This window comes from Cyclopterus lumpus, chromosome 17, assembly GCF_009769545.1.
Source record: "Cyclopterus lumpus isolate fCycLum1 chromosome 17, fCycLum1.pri, whole genome shotgun sequence".
In the NCBI taxonomy this organism is placed as follows: domain Eukaryota; kingdom Metazoa; phylum Chordata; class Actinopteri; order Perciformes; family Cyclopteridae; genus Cyclopterus; species Cyclopterus lumpus.
The window spans coordinates 19,472,525-19,485,581 of record NC_046982.1 but is presented as its reverse complement, the minus strand read 5'-3'; the positions used below and the strand labels follow the sequence as shown (position 1 = coordinate 19,485,581).

Sequence of the window (13,057 nt, the reverse complement as noted above, 5' to 3'; positions counted from 1 at the left end):
TCGCGTGTAATGGCCCAACTGTTTAAAAACCGTGGTAAACATTGGACTGCTGTTGCCTATTTATTTTTTGCGCCTGGGGATTTTTCACCGCCGCGATGTGTGTGTGGTCCGACTGAAACGGGCTGGGGGGGCGACGGGGGATCCTCATCCTCATTAATCGTCATATTCTCCCTAAAGTGTGGTCTTTGTTCCTCCCCGTCAGGGTTCAGCCGTGCGGCCCTGCCTTTCGGGCTGGTCAGGAGGGAGCTCTCGTGTGAAGGATACGCTATTGATCTCCGCTGCCCGGGGAGTGATGTCATTATGATCGAGACGGCCAACTACGGACGGACCGACGACAAGATCTGTGACGCCGACCCGTTCCAGATGGAGAACGTCAACTGCTATCTCCCCGACGCCTACAAGATCATATCGCAAAGGTAAAACGCTGGGGGAGAAGGAGGGATCTCATTTCACAAACATAACCCAGAGCTGGCAACGTACGGACCTCTCTCTCTCTCTCTCTCTCTCTCTCTCTCTCTCTCTCTCTCTCTCTCTCTCTCTCTCTCTCCTTCTGCCGCCTCACATTTGCTGCACACAAAAGAAAGCGTTTAAATTATCACCCTGTTCGTGCAGCCGCCTACGTACGGGACAATTAATCAACATCTCGCACCTTTTTTTAAATTTATTTATTATGTGTCTTTATTCCCTCATTGAACTAGATTGTATGTAGGTGGCATTTTGAAATCAGAAAAACTGGGGCGCAGATTAATTCTTGACTGGCAGGAATTGACATCCGCGCGGCGCGGCGGAGCTCTTCACACCAGCTGCGCGTTTGCTGCTGTTTCGAGTCACAATCAGTGCAGCTCGGTGAGACGGAGAGAGAGAGTCACGCGAAACACCCTCTTAACTCCCTATCTGGAACATTGAGCTCGCTTTGTTCAAACACTTGTATCGCATTGAAGTGGCGGTGCCTCAGGTAGCGAGCGGCGCCCGTCGGCGTGCCTTTTATCCCGGCTACCCTCTCGCAGGGTGCTGCTTCGCTGTCAAACGACAGCACGGCAACACTTCAGCTCGCCCCCTAGAGGCGTGTGTATTTTTAAAGGGCACCGGGATGAACTATTCATAGATGGTAACCAGCGCAGCTCGTCTTCTGATGCTCTGCTCTGCCCTAACCTGCCCCCCCCCCCCCTTAGGCTAACGTCTGAGCATCATCGCCCACCATCTCACTCCTCTGGTTTTTTTCTTTTCTTCCCTCACTCACTCCTGTATTTACCCTCATGATGAAGAACTGCAGAATAGCTCGGAAACAGACCTCTCACTCCTGTCTCCATATGTTTACAGCCGAGTCCCGACGCTCTCATACGGTAACACACACCTGACCCTTTTTGGTTTGCGCCCCCCCCCCCCCCCACACACACACACACACACACACACACACACACACACACACACACACACACACACACACACCTCACTTCAAGATTCCCTGGAGGCGAGCGAAGACTTGTGCACCACAAGCCTGAAGTATTCTAATGATTCTTCAGCTCAGAGAAAATGTGCTCCTGACCGTAATTAAGGTTGATGAGATAACCAGGGATGCAAAGCTTTTGGGAGACCTTAATGAGTCCTCCTTCAGTCCCGAGCAAACCGATAAAAACCTGGGGGACGTTTTTAAAAAAAACGACACAATTCTCTGCCAATGTCGTGGGAGGATTAACAAAAGGCGAGAGCTAGATAAACAAACATGTTAAACCAGATTGAGGTGATGGGAACAGCGCGGGGTGGGGGGGTGGGGGGGGGGCTCAACGGGGAAATCGAACGGCTCGATTTTCTCGACATCCACGTCGATGCGTTTTGGTCGAGTTAAAAAAAAGTGAAAAATGTACAAAGGAAGTGATGGAAACTCTGGTTACCGGTGCTGTTTAATATTCAGGAGACGGCTCCATCAGAGATGTATACTGTTGATGGACGATGCATCTCTCTCTCTCTCTTTCTCTCTCTCTCTCTCTCTCTCTCTCTCTCTCTCTCCCTGCCGACCTCGTTCCCGCCGCCTCTCCGGTTTCCCCGCTCGCGTAGCTTCAACTATCCACTCGTAAGAGGATCATCTAAATAAAGCTGTTTCGCCGACTTACCTTTCCTCATTTCGACGGCCTCACGCACAACAGAATGAATGTTTCCTCTGGTCAGAGGTGCAGCTCTTAGATGGAAAGCAAACACGTTGCTATTACGTGCGGCAACTTTCCGTAAGCGGGTTAAATGCTGAGCGGCGACGCCTCCCTTTTGCTCCGAAGCATCTCACGACCGCAGAACAAATAGACACCGCAGTGAAATCTCACCGTGTGAAGGAAATTAGCAGCTGCGATCTGTCAGCTCATCGGGTTTTTTTGGCTCTCATTGGACTCAACCAAAAGAAAAAGCTCTGTTAAAGCGACGCTGGCGCTACCCGCTCAGCACCAGCAGGGGCAGCATTTCCCCAGGAGGTGGCGGAGGCCAAAACGGAGCTAAAAAGAGAGAAAATATTGGATGTGCATTCACCAGTAGGCCAGAAACAGGACTCCAAATGAGCGTTATTGTTGCACCGTATCTAAGAAAAGGTCCTTCTTACAAACACATTTGCCATATTGACTTAAAAAGTCATAATTTGTCAGTGTCATGTCGCAAAAAAAGAAAAAAAACACCACAAGTATTAACGATGCACTGAAGTATCAAAGAAGCTATCGTGCCGAATGGCTCTATATTATTATATGCATTTTATTATTCATGCGTCAACACGTAAGCAGCATGTTAATATTGTAGCTAACGGGTGTGGAGTAAATAGCATTACGCATGTTAATTTAATTACAATAATACATAATAACTCATTATATTAAATGAGCTAATGCTATCTTTCTGTTTGTTGAATCGTCAGTCGGTTCACATGTTGATGCCGTGAAGCCAGAAAAGTGAATCTCATAAGTGCAGCTGGCACCGGTGACGTTTGAGCCGATGCTATTTGTTAACTTCATAATGGACTTTGCACCTTTATATTCAAATACATATGACTAACACCGCGCATCGCTGTAAGTGCCGAGTCGAGGCTTTGTGAGGTTGTTTGTGAGGTTGTTTGTGAGGTTGTTTGTGAGGTTGTTTGTGAGGTTGTTTGTGAGGTTGTTTGTGAGGTTGTTTGCGCTGCACAATCCCATTTTGCAGCGACAGAAAGAAAAGCCTCTTGAATTACTAATGTTTCTTTGAAAGTCATGTCCAGTGTTGAAATGTACAATGTCCGACTTGCATGGCTGCCGCTGACCCTCCTCTGAAATATTAATCGGAGGCTTGCTTGCAATGAATTGTCTATTTTGGTGCCGATTTTCTTCTCGTTTGCATCTGCTACCGTTGTTATCAAGTGGGGCCAATTCCACCCGATACAGTATTTACACACACACTGCCCCCCCCCCCCCCCCACCCCCCTCCTTCTCCCTCTATACTTGAACTTCTTTACCACCCAGAAACATCTGCAAACACACACACTAACTCTGCAATCCACTCATCAGACTTTCAAACTCCCCCATTTCCATTATTTCATTCTCGGGGGCAAATTTAAAAAAAAAAATGAAAAAGATAAAAGACGTCGCCGTGTCGTTTCGTCGCACGCAGACAGAGGAGCAACCATTCCAGTCCACCTGCACGTCAGCGCCACCACCTGTCCTGTGTGTTTTTAATGAACGTCTTCCCCTTTTCAATAGCGGCATGAAGACGCGGTTAAAGGAAATGCCTTTGCAAAAACTCCTAACAGGCCTTTAGCTGCTCTCTCTCTCTCTCTCTCTCTCTCCCTCTCTTCATTCATTATCACGTATTCATTTACATTCATTCACACTTCCTTAATGCCTTCATTCCCTCTCTCTCTGTTTGCCAAGGTGTAAGCTAGAATGCACATGTGACAGCCCCTCCCCCCCCCCCTCCCCCCAGGCCCGGGATTTCTTCGATTCCCTTTTGCGGCTCCGCCCGTCTTGTTATTTAAAAAAAAACGTGTCTTTTGATGAGCAGTCATGATGAAATCTCTGGTCAATCTTTTTTTTTTCTAGGTGCAACAACCGTACGCAGTGTGTGGTTGTCACTGGCTCTGATGTCTTTCCTGATCCATGCCCTGGCACCTACAAGTACTTAGAGGTCCAGTATGAGTGTGTTCCCTATAGTAAGTATCGCCATCCAAAATCTCACACTGAACTCTTACTGTGTGCTTTTTTTATTTATTTTTTATTTTTTTCAAAGTGTCTGTAGACGGTATCTTCAGCTGGAGGAACTAGCTTTGATCATGATCATTTAATTTAAGTGGTTCGACGGGGTCAGTTCATGAGATTTTCAAATTAATTTATATTTTCTCATTTTCCTCCAGTGGTATCCAGCCAATGCAGATAGTTTTGGTTTTTGATTTGTGCAGTTTTTTTTAGTTTTTTTTTAATATCCATCTTCAGGTTGGGCAAAATACCCAGATTTGTTAGGCTCAAAGGCTGAAGACCCCCTCATTGGACCTTATTGTTGTTTATGTAAATTAATGTTAACCCTGTAATGGCTTCAATGAAACGGCTGGTTGTTGTCTGGTTAATATGCACGCTGCAAGCCAGAGTCTCAACTCAGCCAAAGAGTGTTTGCGAAGGGAGAGAAATCCTCACCTTTTGTGTTTTTGTAGTTCGACAACGTCTTTACATATCATATCGACGTGTTAAGCCCCGCCTCCAGTGTTAAGAGCAAGCAGCTCTAGCGATGCACAAAGTTTGCTTTCATGCAAATGTGGAAAACTCATTAAATGAAACTATAACATTTTGAAAAGCGCTATGAAAGGTTCGAGGACACTGGATTTTTGGGTTTCAAACGCAATGTCGTCGAACTCCGTCTCGCAGGGCAACACAAGTAAACGGACGTCGTGGTTTTGTAGCTGCGCTCACGACAACGAAACATGACATTTATAACAAATATTTCATTTTTTCCGCAAACAGTGTTTCCCGTTGCTCTGGATAATCCACAGAAAACGTTTGATTGGAGCACCTTTCTACTTCAAATAAATAGAAATAGTCCCTCCGTTGCTGTGAGTCGGCACAAACAAAAATTCCATTCACCTGCTTTTTTTTTGGAGGCAAAATATTTCCAAACTATGGCAAAAATACAACCAAAACTATCTGCATTACTGGATACCAGTCGGGGGGGGGGGGGACTGAGGAAAAAGGGGTGAACTGGGGCTTGAAATAGCTTCAATAACAGTGTTGCTGGGATAATAACGGAGAGATTTACACAGAAATGGGCACATTATAGGTCTCACATTAGGCACATTACATTCACTGATGTGAAATCCTGTGGAAACAAACTATAAAGAAACAGTATAAGTAAAAAAAGAAAAAAGAAAAGAAAGTTTAACCAGATTCCTGTCGTCGGTCACGGATCGGCTTTAGTGTTTCGGAGTGAACATGATTTAATTAAATGTGCCATAGAGTTGGTTAAATCCGGGCCCCATTCTAACCTCTGTCTATAGTATCTGATTTGAGTTAATCTACCTGAAACGGGGTGTTGTAGAGCAGTTTATAAGTGCAGCTCCGGGCTTCATCCCTCCCCGTGAAAGTACTTAGTATTCAAATTGATGAATTGTAAACATCTTCAGAAAATATTCACCCTTTTTTTTTCTTCTTCTTCTTCTTCTCTCTCTTCTTTCAAACAGACCTCCCTTTCACCTCCTTTCCCGTGCGCTCTCTCTTTCTCTCTCTCTCTCTCCCCAACTAACCTCTGTGCTCTCATTTAAAAAAAAACAAAAAAAACTTCTAATCTTTCACATATTGTACACCCCCTCCCCCCCTTCCTCCCCCCCTTCCCCGCCCACTTCTCCTCCACCCACAGAATCTCAAGCGACTTCCAACAGTCCACTACAGAAACTCCATATTTAGGCCGACTGCTCATCGGTCACGTCTTTGGCTCTCGGAGGAGCTTCGCCGTGTAACGCCCAGCGCCGCGCCGTGTTTTACGTCGCGCGGGGCGAGTCGAGTTTTGATTTGTGTTTTTTGTAAAGTTTGACCAAATTCCACACCCTCAGTCAACACGTGCCAAGAATAACTCCTGTGATGTTTCTCTAAGAATGCTATCCATCTAAATATGACCGGCAGAGTTTTCTTCCCCTCCTCCTGCCACTTAGGAGGCACATTTCTTTTTTACGGGGATTTATTCTTGCTTATACGTCGGCCAATGCACGTTTTCTTTTTCTGTTGGCAGTTAAAGACGGCGAAGGAATGAAAGGTTTAAATGCTCTGGAAAGCGTTGGCACGTAGCTCGTCTCCAGCCATAACTTGTCTGTTTTTTATATCCTAGGATGAGAAGACGTTGTGCACTGACAAACACTTTTCTCCAACCCCTGACCCCCCCCCCCCCCCCTCCCTCCCCCCCGCCTTGAGCTCTTCTTCCCAAAGCAGCGCTGCAGATCACCTCATGGTCATATCCTCCAGCTAATTCTTCTCTTTTGTACCTGGTAGTTGACTCACGATAACCTTTCTCTCCCTCTTGCACTTTTTTTTTTTGTTGCTTTCTTTTCCAATGCCTGAAATAGAAGTGGAGCAAAAAGGTAAATGAGTGGTCTTGGTCCCCCCCCCCCCTCCCACACCCTCCCCTCTGGCTCCTTGTTCTGTGGTGTTGAGTCCAGCTCCCCCCCCCCCGTCCCCCGTCCTCCCTTTCCTGATTGCCTCTCCTGTCAAATGCTAAACCCATAGGAGGATTGTTTGCACCCATGGAGTCCTAAACACAATTTAAAAATGACATCCACGGTCATCGAAACATAGTTTTTTTTTCTCTCTCGCAATGTGAAAGAAAACAGCCAACTGTTGGGTGTTGATTTGTTCCAGGGACTCTTGTCTCGCTCTGTGTGAACCCTTGAAGAATGAGTAGTTGTGTGCGTGTGTGTGTGTGTGTGTGTGTGTGTGTGTGTGTGTGTAGTCTTTATTTGGCGTAGTCTTGGTTTGCTTGGACCAACTTCTGCTGCACGTGATGTGGATTCGCAGTGATGGCTGAGTGAGATTGGCACGGACAAATTAAAACAACAACAAACCCCAAAAAACTTTTGCAAAGAAAAAAAGAAAGAAAAAGATTTCACGGTGTGTCCCCTTTTAAATCCAGAACCAATGAATTTTTAAAAAAAGCGTCCAAATGGGAACCTTGCCATGGCCTCTCTCACCCATCAGTGGTTACTCCCGTCTTCTGCCCCAGAAGTAGTAGAACTCCTTTACCCCCCCCCCCCCCCGACCTCCACTCTCATCCTACCTCTTGCTTTGCTGCCCCTCCATCAGCAACCTGTTGTTCACTCTTACCACAAGATGTGAAGTCCGTTCCCTTTTCATTCCGGTTGGCGACCTCAGTCATGTCAGTATGCATGTGCAGTGTGTGTCCACGTATCCAGCTGTTCATGTGGCATTTGACGACGGAGACGTGCTGGTATTTTAAAAAAGTCAAAAAAAGTCAACTCCACATGTCTTTCATTTGCAGGATTTTGTGCCCTTTTTTGTTCTTTACTTTCTTTGGTCCCCTGTTAGGATGTAGCGGCAGACCCTTGAGATCCTTTCTCATTCTACGACGCCTTCATTTATTTTCATTAGCGCTAGAACAAAAGCATTAGTTTCCTCCCAAATTCCCCATCCCTGATCTCTTTTATCCCGCACTTCAGTTGTACAGCAGCAAGACTGATGCGCGTGTCAAATGTGTTGCCGTCTGTTTTTGGAAACGAGTCGCCTCACCGTGTTTTCTCCTCCACTCTCTTCTCTTGTCACTAGTCTTCATTTGTCCCGGGACTCTGAAGGGCGTAGGCGACGCCACCTTCCTGTTCGAGGCCGAGCAGCAAGCGGGGTCGTGGTGCAGAGACCCGCTGCAGGCCGGGGACAAGGTCTTCTTCATGCCCTGGACGCCGTACCGCACCGACACCCTCATCGAGTACGCCTCGCTGGAGGACTTCAAAAACGTCCGGCAGACGACCACCTACAAACTGCCGCACCGCGTCGACGGCACGGGCTTCGTGGCCTACGACGGCGCCATCTTCTTCAACAAGGAGCGCACCCGCAACATCGTCAAGTTCGACCTGCGCACGCGCATCAAGAGCGGCGAGGCCATCGTCAACAACGCCAACTACCACGACACGTCGCCGTACCGCTGGGGCGGCAAGACCGACATCGACCTGGCGGTGGACGAGAGGGGCCTGTGGGTGATCTACGCCACGGAGCAGAACAACGGGCGCATCGTGGTGAGCCAGCTCAACCCGTACACGCTGCGCTTCGAGGCCACGTGGGAGACGGCGTACGACAAGCGCTCGGCCTCCAACGCCTTCATGGTGTGCGGCGTGCTCCACGTGGTGCGCTCCACCTACGAGGAGAGCGAGAGCGAGGCCACCCGGAGCCAGATTGATTACATCTACAACACCAAGCTGAGCCAGGGCGAGTACACCGACTTCCTCTTCCCCAACCAGTACCAGTACATCACCGCTGTGGATTACAACCCCCGAGACAACCAGCTGTACGTGTGGAATAACTTTTACATCCTGCGCTACGACCTGGACTTCGGGCCGCCGGATCCCGCTGAAGGTGAGCGCCTGTCCGGGTTTTTTATTTATTTTTTGGGGGTTGAGCGCTCCACTGTTTGTTTCGCGGCGTAGGCATCGCACAGATGGCAGCCTTTTAATTTGGGGATGCAGCTCAGGTGTGATAAAGAGAAGAGGGCTGCTGCGTTGGTCTTTGGGGAAAGAGCTCATTTGCAGACAGAAATTACAGATTCACTTCGGAATGAGGCAGAGCCCCCCCCCCCCCCCGGTGGGATGGGGCCTCTTCAGAAACCTGCTTCTTTATTACCATGAGGCAAGCTGAGGCACTCACTCCAGCAGGATCTTGCACCCTATCAAATTCTTTAATCTCCGGTTTATCCAAAACCATTATGAATATATATATATATATATATATATATATATATATATATATATATATATATATATATATTCCCAGTATATATACTGGGAATAGATTTTAGAAGTATTGTGCACTGTAACACAGAGGTTATCCTCTTCACCGTACCTTAGGATTTCAGGTTGTGTTGCCATGGCTACCTTTCTTTTTTTTTTTTTTTTTTTACAATAGATCAGGAGATAATAGCTGTCCTATTGTACCATGATATTTTACCGGGCTGAAGTGTGTGTGAGCTGTGTACCACATGGTGATTCAGCCCCGCGGAGGAGATGGAAAGAGATCAATTACAGTGAAGAATCTTGTCAGGCGGTTCGAGGGCTTAAATTAATCTGTGAAGTGCTGAGAGGTGACATACGTGTCATCAGACAGGGACCTTACATTAAGATGATAATGGGCTGTAGTCACCTTATCCTGCAGAGCGGGGCTGAGTCTCTTGCGTGAAGTAGGGAAGGGGGGAGGGGCGGCGGGGGGGGGGGGTGTAAGGGGTCTTGACCTGACTTCTAGTTACGTTAGAAGCTCAGGTTGCCCCCCGAGCACTGGTCTGGATTAAGTTATGATTTTTAACTTCTGGATATTCGGGAAGGGGGTTTCCTGGGGGAAATCTGATTCTTGACCTGAGCTGCTGAATGCAGCGGGGGAGGGAGGAAGGGGGGAGGGTAGTGTTGATGTCTCAATGGCGGCTGTGTGCTCCTGATATCTGGCCTCTTGTCAACAAGTCTGTTTGTTTTCCTGCCATTCCCTTGAATCCCCCCCGGGCATGATAACTCGACACTCCGAGGGGGGGGGGGGGGGGGGGGGGGGGGGGGGGGGAGCGTCCTTTCTGCCTCAATTAAGAGTATGTTGGAGGACATGTGAGAAAATAGTCCAAACTTTAATGAGTTCTCCATGCGTGCAAACCGCCTGCTCGACTGTTCACGTCCCGATGCATGTAAATGTGATTAACAGCTGAATTATCATAATCACCCTCCTTGTTTCGAATAAGGCTCGGAGAGGAGGAAAGTGGCCATCGCAGAGCATTCCCAACGAAGGGTTTAATGTGCTCTCTCAGCTACTGCGATGCCTCGCTAAACACAAATGCCACACGGGCTCAGCGTTGCCACTTACTTCGGGAACAGTGCGTTTAATCACGGGATGGCCCGACGGAACGCAGTTGTTGATTTCACTCATTATTCTAAACACCCGTTTCCGTTATTGGGATCCAATCAAAAGTGCGTCCCTGCCAGCGAAACGTGTCACCGTGGGTCATTAAGTGTGCTTTATGGAAAAAAATTTGAAAATGTTGCGAGCTCAAGAAGGAGAGAGGAGGCATCTCAAGATGCCTCGGCCAGCAGCGGCAGCCGCACGCCGGGCTTTTTCTGAATGGCACTTGAAAAATAATTGGTTCTTGTTTATTAGGTTTTCATTCTTCTTCCCGATCTACACCTTTAACTTCTTTACTGCGAAGCTATTAGGATTTATTGCTGCCCATGATATGGCTTTGAATTAAACAACCTATTCTGCAGGGTAATCTAATGGTGCTGAAATAATGTCTCGCCCTCTCTCTCTCTCTCTGTCTCTCTCTGAAACTGAGGGGCACTCGAGGCGTAAAGGAAATTAATTGTGCCCATTAAGATTCATCGACCACGGAGTGAAGTTACACCAAAAAACCAAGTGTGTTTCTCTTCGTCGGAGAGCGCTCGCGTAACGCGATGAAAGCGTCCGTGTCCTTTTCTGTCAAAGGCGTCAACCTTGACTGTCGTGCTCATCCTAGAGCGCTGCTGAAGTGTCTGCAGGATTAGAGGTTTATAATAAGGGAGTTTGAGCAAAAGTGATCAAAGCAGAAAAATAATTGACCTCAGCGACTCGTCTGCATTTCCCTTTACCTTGTGCAGAGGGTTTTCTAACACTGCAGGTTTGCTTAATTGCGGCCATGGTTGAAGTCATTAGGTGAGATCTATCGCCGTATTGATCTTTCAGCTTATTGTTCCAAACAATTCGCACACATTTAAAGAAAATGCCTTCCCTCCGCTAATGCATTGTGATTCTGCAAACCAGCGATGATCGATACCGAGAGAGTCGTCCTCCTCGGGGGTCTCTCTGAAAGAGGTGCATGCCGATAAAGAGCACTCCAAAAACGCCCCGCCGTTACATTTAGAGGGACGGCGGTAATGTGATGTGCAAAGAAATTAACTGGTTTCCGTCCAAAGAATTAAAAAAAAAATAATTTAAAAAAGCAAAAACAATCAAGAGGAGCAAGCAATTACTGAGAGCGTTTCCAACTAACAAGGAGAGAAAGGAGAAAATGAATTAGTATTTGAGGTAGCATTGATCTGAGGCCTTAAAGACGAGACGAGAGCCATTAAATGAATGGCTTTGTCCAAAAGGCTTAGCCACTCGGTGTAATCTGGAAGCAGTGAGCACAAGTGGGCTATCCGCCCAATCGCAATGTCAAGCAAAAGCACTATTTCATATCCTGCATGATAGATATCTATATTCACAAAGCTGGCGTTTCTCCTTCTTCTCCTTCTTTTTTTCTTTCTTTCTTTTTTAGCTCAGCCATTTTGTTGCTAAACCTCAGCTGGTGCACTTTTGCGCTGCTTTTATATCCCTGAACGACGCCTCCAGGTGAGCCGACAAGACAGAGGACATTTATAGATGTATCGTGCACTAAGCCCGTGTTCCACCCTCTGAAGCATGATGCTCGGCAACAGGAATAGAGGCTGAGGCGACGGAGTCGGGAGATTCGCAAGAGCTCTAATTGTTCCGCCTTTCGGCGAGCGAGGATCAACACTTTTCACGGTTTGTAGTGTACGTGATGGCCGTACGAGACGTGCGCTCCGAGTGTATTTCTGTCTTTATGCGTCTTTATTGTGGGCCACATCCGTCTGACTCAGACCGTCTCGTTGTGACCGTGCCAATGTCTGCTGCTCCACACGGCTCAGTTTCAGGCCTCATAAATTACCCCCGTCGCAGAGCACGGGATATGCCCGGCAGAGCTTTTTCTGTCTGCTGCTCTTTAAAGGTCAACGCCATCTGCGTTCGGTTTTTTTTTCTTCTAAAAAGGGAAACGACGACTGCGGTGACGTCGAAGTAAGTCGATCGATAATGTTGTGGGTCATGTTAACGGTCGCTGTGCTACTTTTTGGAAATGGCTGAAAGGGTTCGGTAGGGATTCTTTGGAAGGGATGTTGTGTTTACATACTCCCCCCCCCCCCACATGCTGCAAGATCAAAGGAGTCCGGTGGCGTTGAAGAGAACGTTGTAACAGCGTCTGTGGGCGGAAACAAGTCACCGAAACAATGAAAGATGTTTCATTACGTTGTCAACAGAATGCCCTTTCTGATGGGTAATTGAAGCTCTCTTCAAAGCAACTAGACTCCACCGATTGGTTACTTTGTTTGTGTTATTGGGTGGCTTTTGTATCCAAACTATTATATATATTATATATTATATATATATATATATATATATAGTAGTGGATCAGAAAAAACAAGCATTTTATCCAAAACGTACAAACTCAGAACAACAAGAATCAAGAAAGTAATATTTCTTCAAGAAAGCCAAACTACGAAATACCATACGTAAGTGCCAAAGAATTTTTAAAGAACAACAAAGTCAATAAAAGGCCACTCAACAGTTTTTTAACGACTTGAGTTGTTTTAATGTCCGGGAAGTAAAGATGAAGACATATTTTAACGGCGTTAAGTAAGAAACTGCAGATTAATTGTCTCGTGGCCGTGCACCTTCCACGCCAAGCTGTGTGCTCCACGTCTAGAAGGGTCGGATGAAGCCGAACAGCATGAGCGCACATAAACAGCCTAATGTAAAATTCATGTCTTCTGGGACTTGTTTCTCTGTCATTAATTACCAGCACTGGCTCTCGGTAAAAGAGGCAAAAACACCAACTGTAGCTCTCACGCAGTCCTTATCCTCCGACGCGGTCTTGTTATTGAGTCAAGCTTGAATGCAAGATGAATAAAGATATATGAAGACCCGCACACACCCATGGGTCGCTCCGTGTCTTACTGATTGTGGCCTCGACGTGCCGATCGGTCGGCTTTAAGCAAACGTTTGGGGCTTTTCTCGGAGATCAATATCACAGCAGCCGGTTAAGTTTGGCTTAGCTTAGCATAACGCCTGGAAAGAGA

At 47.0% G+C, this 13,057-nt stretch overlaps 1 protein-coding gene across 2 annotated transcripts in view; it reads left to right on the top strand.

Annotated features, from left to right (window-relative positions):
• The window catches only part of LOC117746458 (adhesion G protein-coupled receptor L2-like), a 57,946-nt gene that overhangs the window by 14,175 nt on the left and 30,714 nt on the right, over positions 1–13,057 (top strand). Inside the window, exons 2-5 of one of the 2 annotated variants that reach the window (XM_034555597.1) lie at positions 203–416; positions 4,041–4,150; positions 6,542–6,556; positions 7,755–8,555. In XM_034555597.1, the coding sequence (XP_034411488.1) occupies positions 203–416; positions 4,041–4,150; positions 6,542–6,556; positions 7,755–8,555 (1,140 nt within the window). The remainder of the gene's footprint in view (positions 1–202; positions 417–4,040; positions 4,151–6,541; positions 6,557–7,754; positions 8,556–13,057) is intronic. The other variant, XM_034555596.1, reaches the window with a different exon arrangement.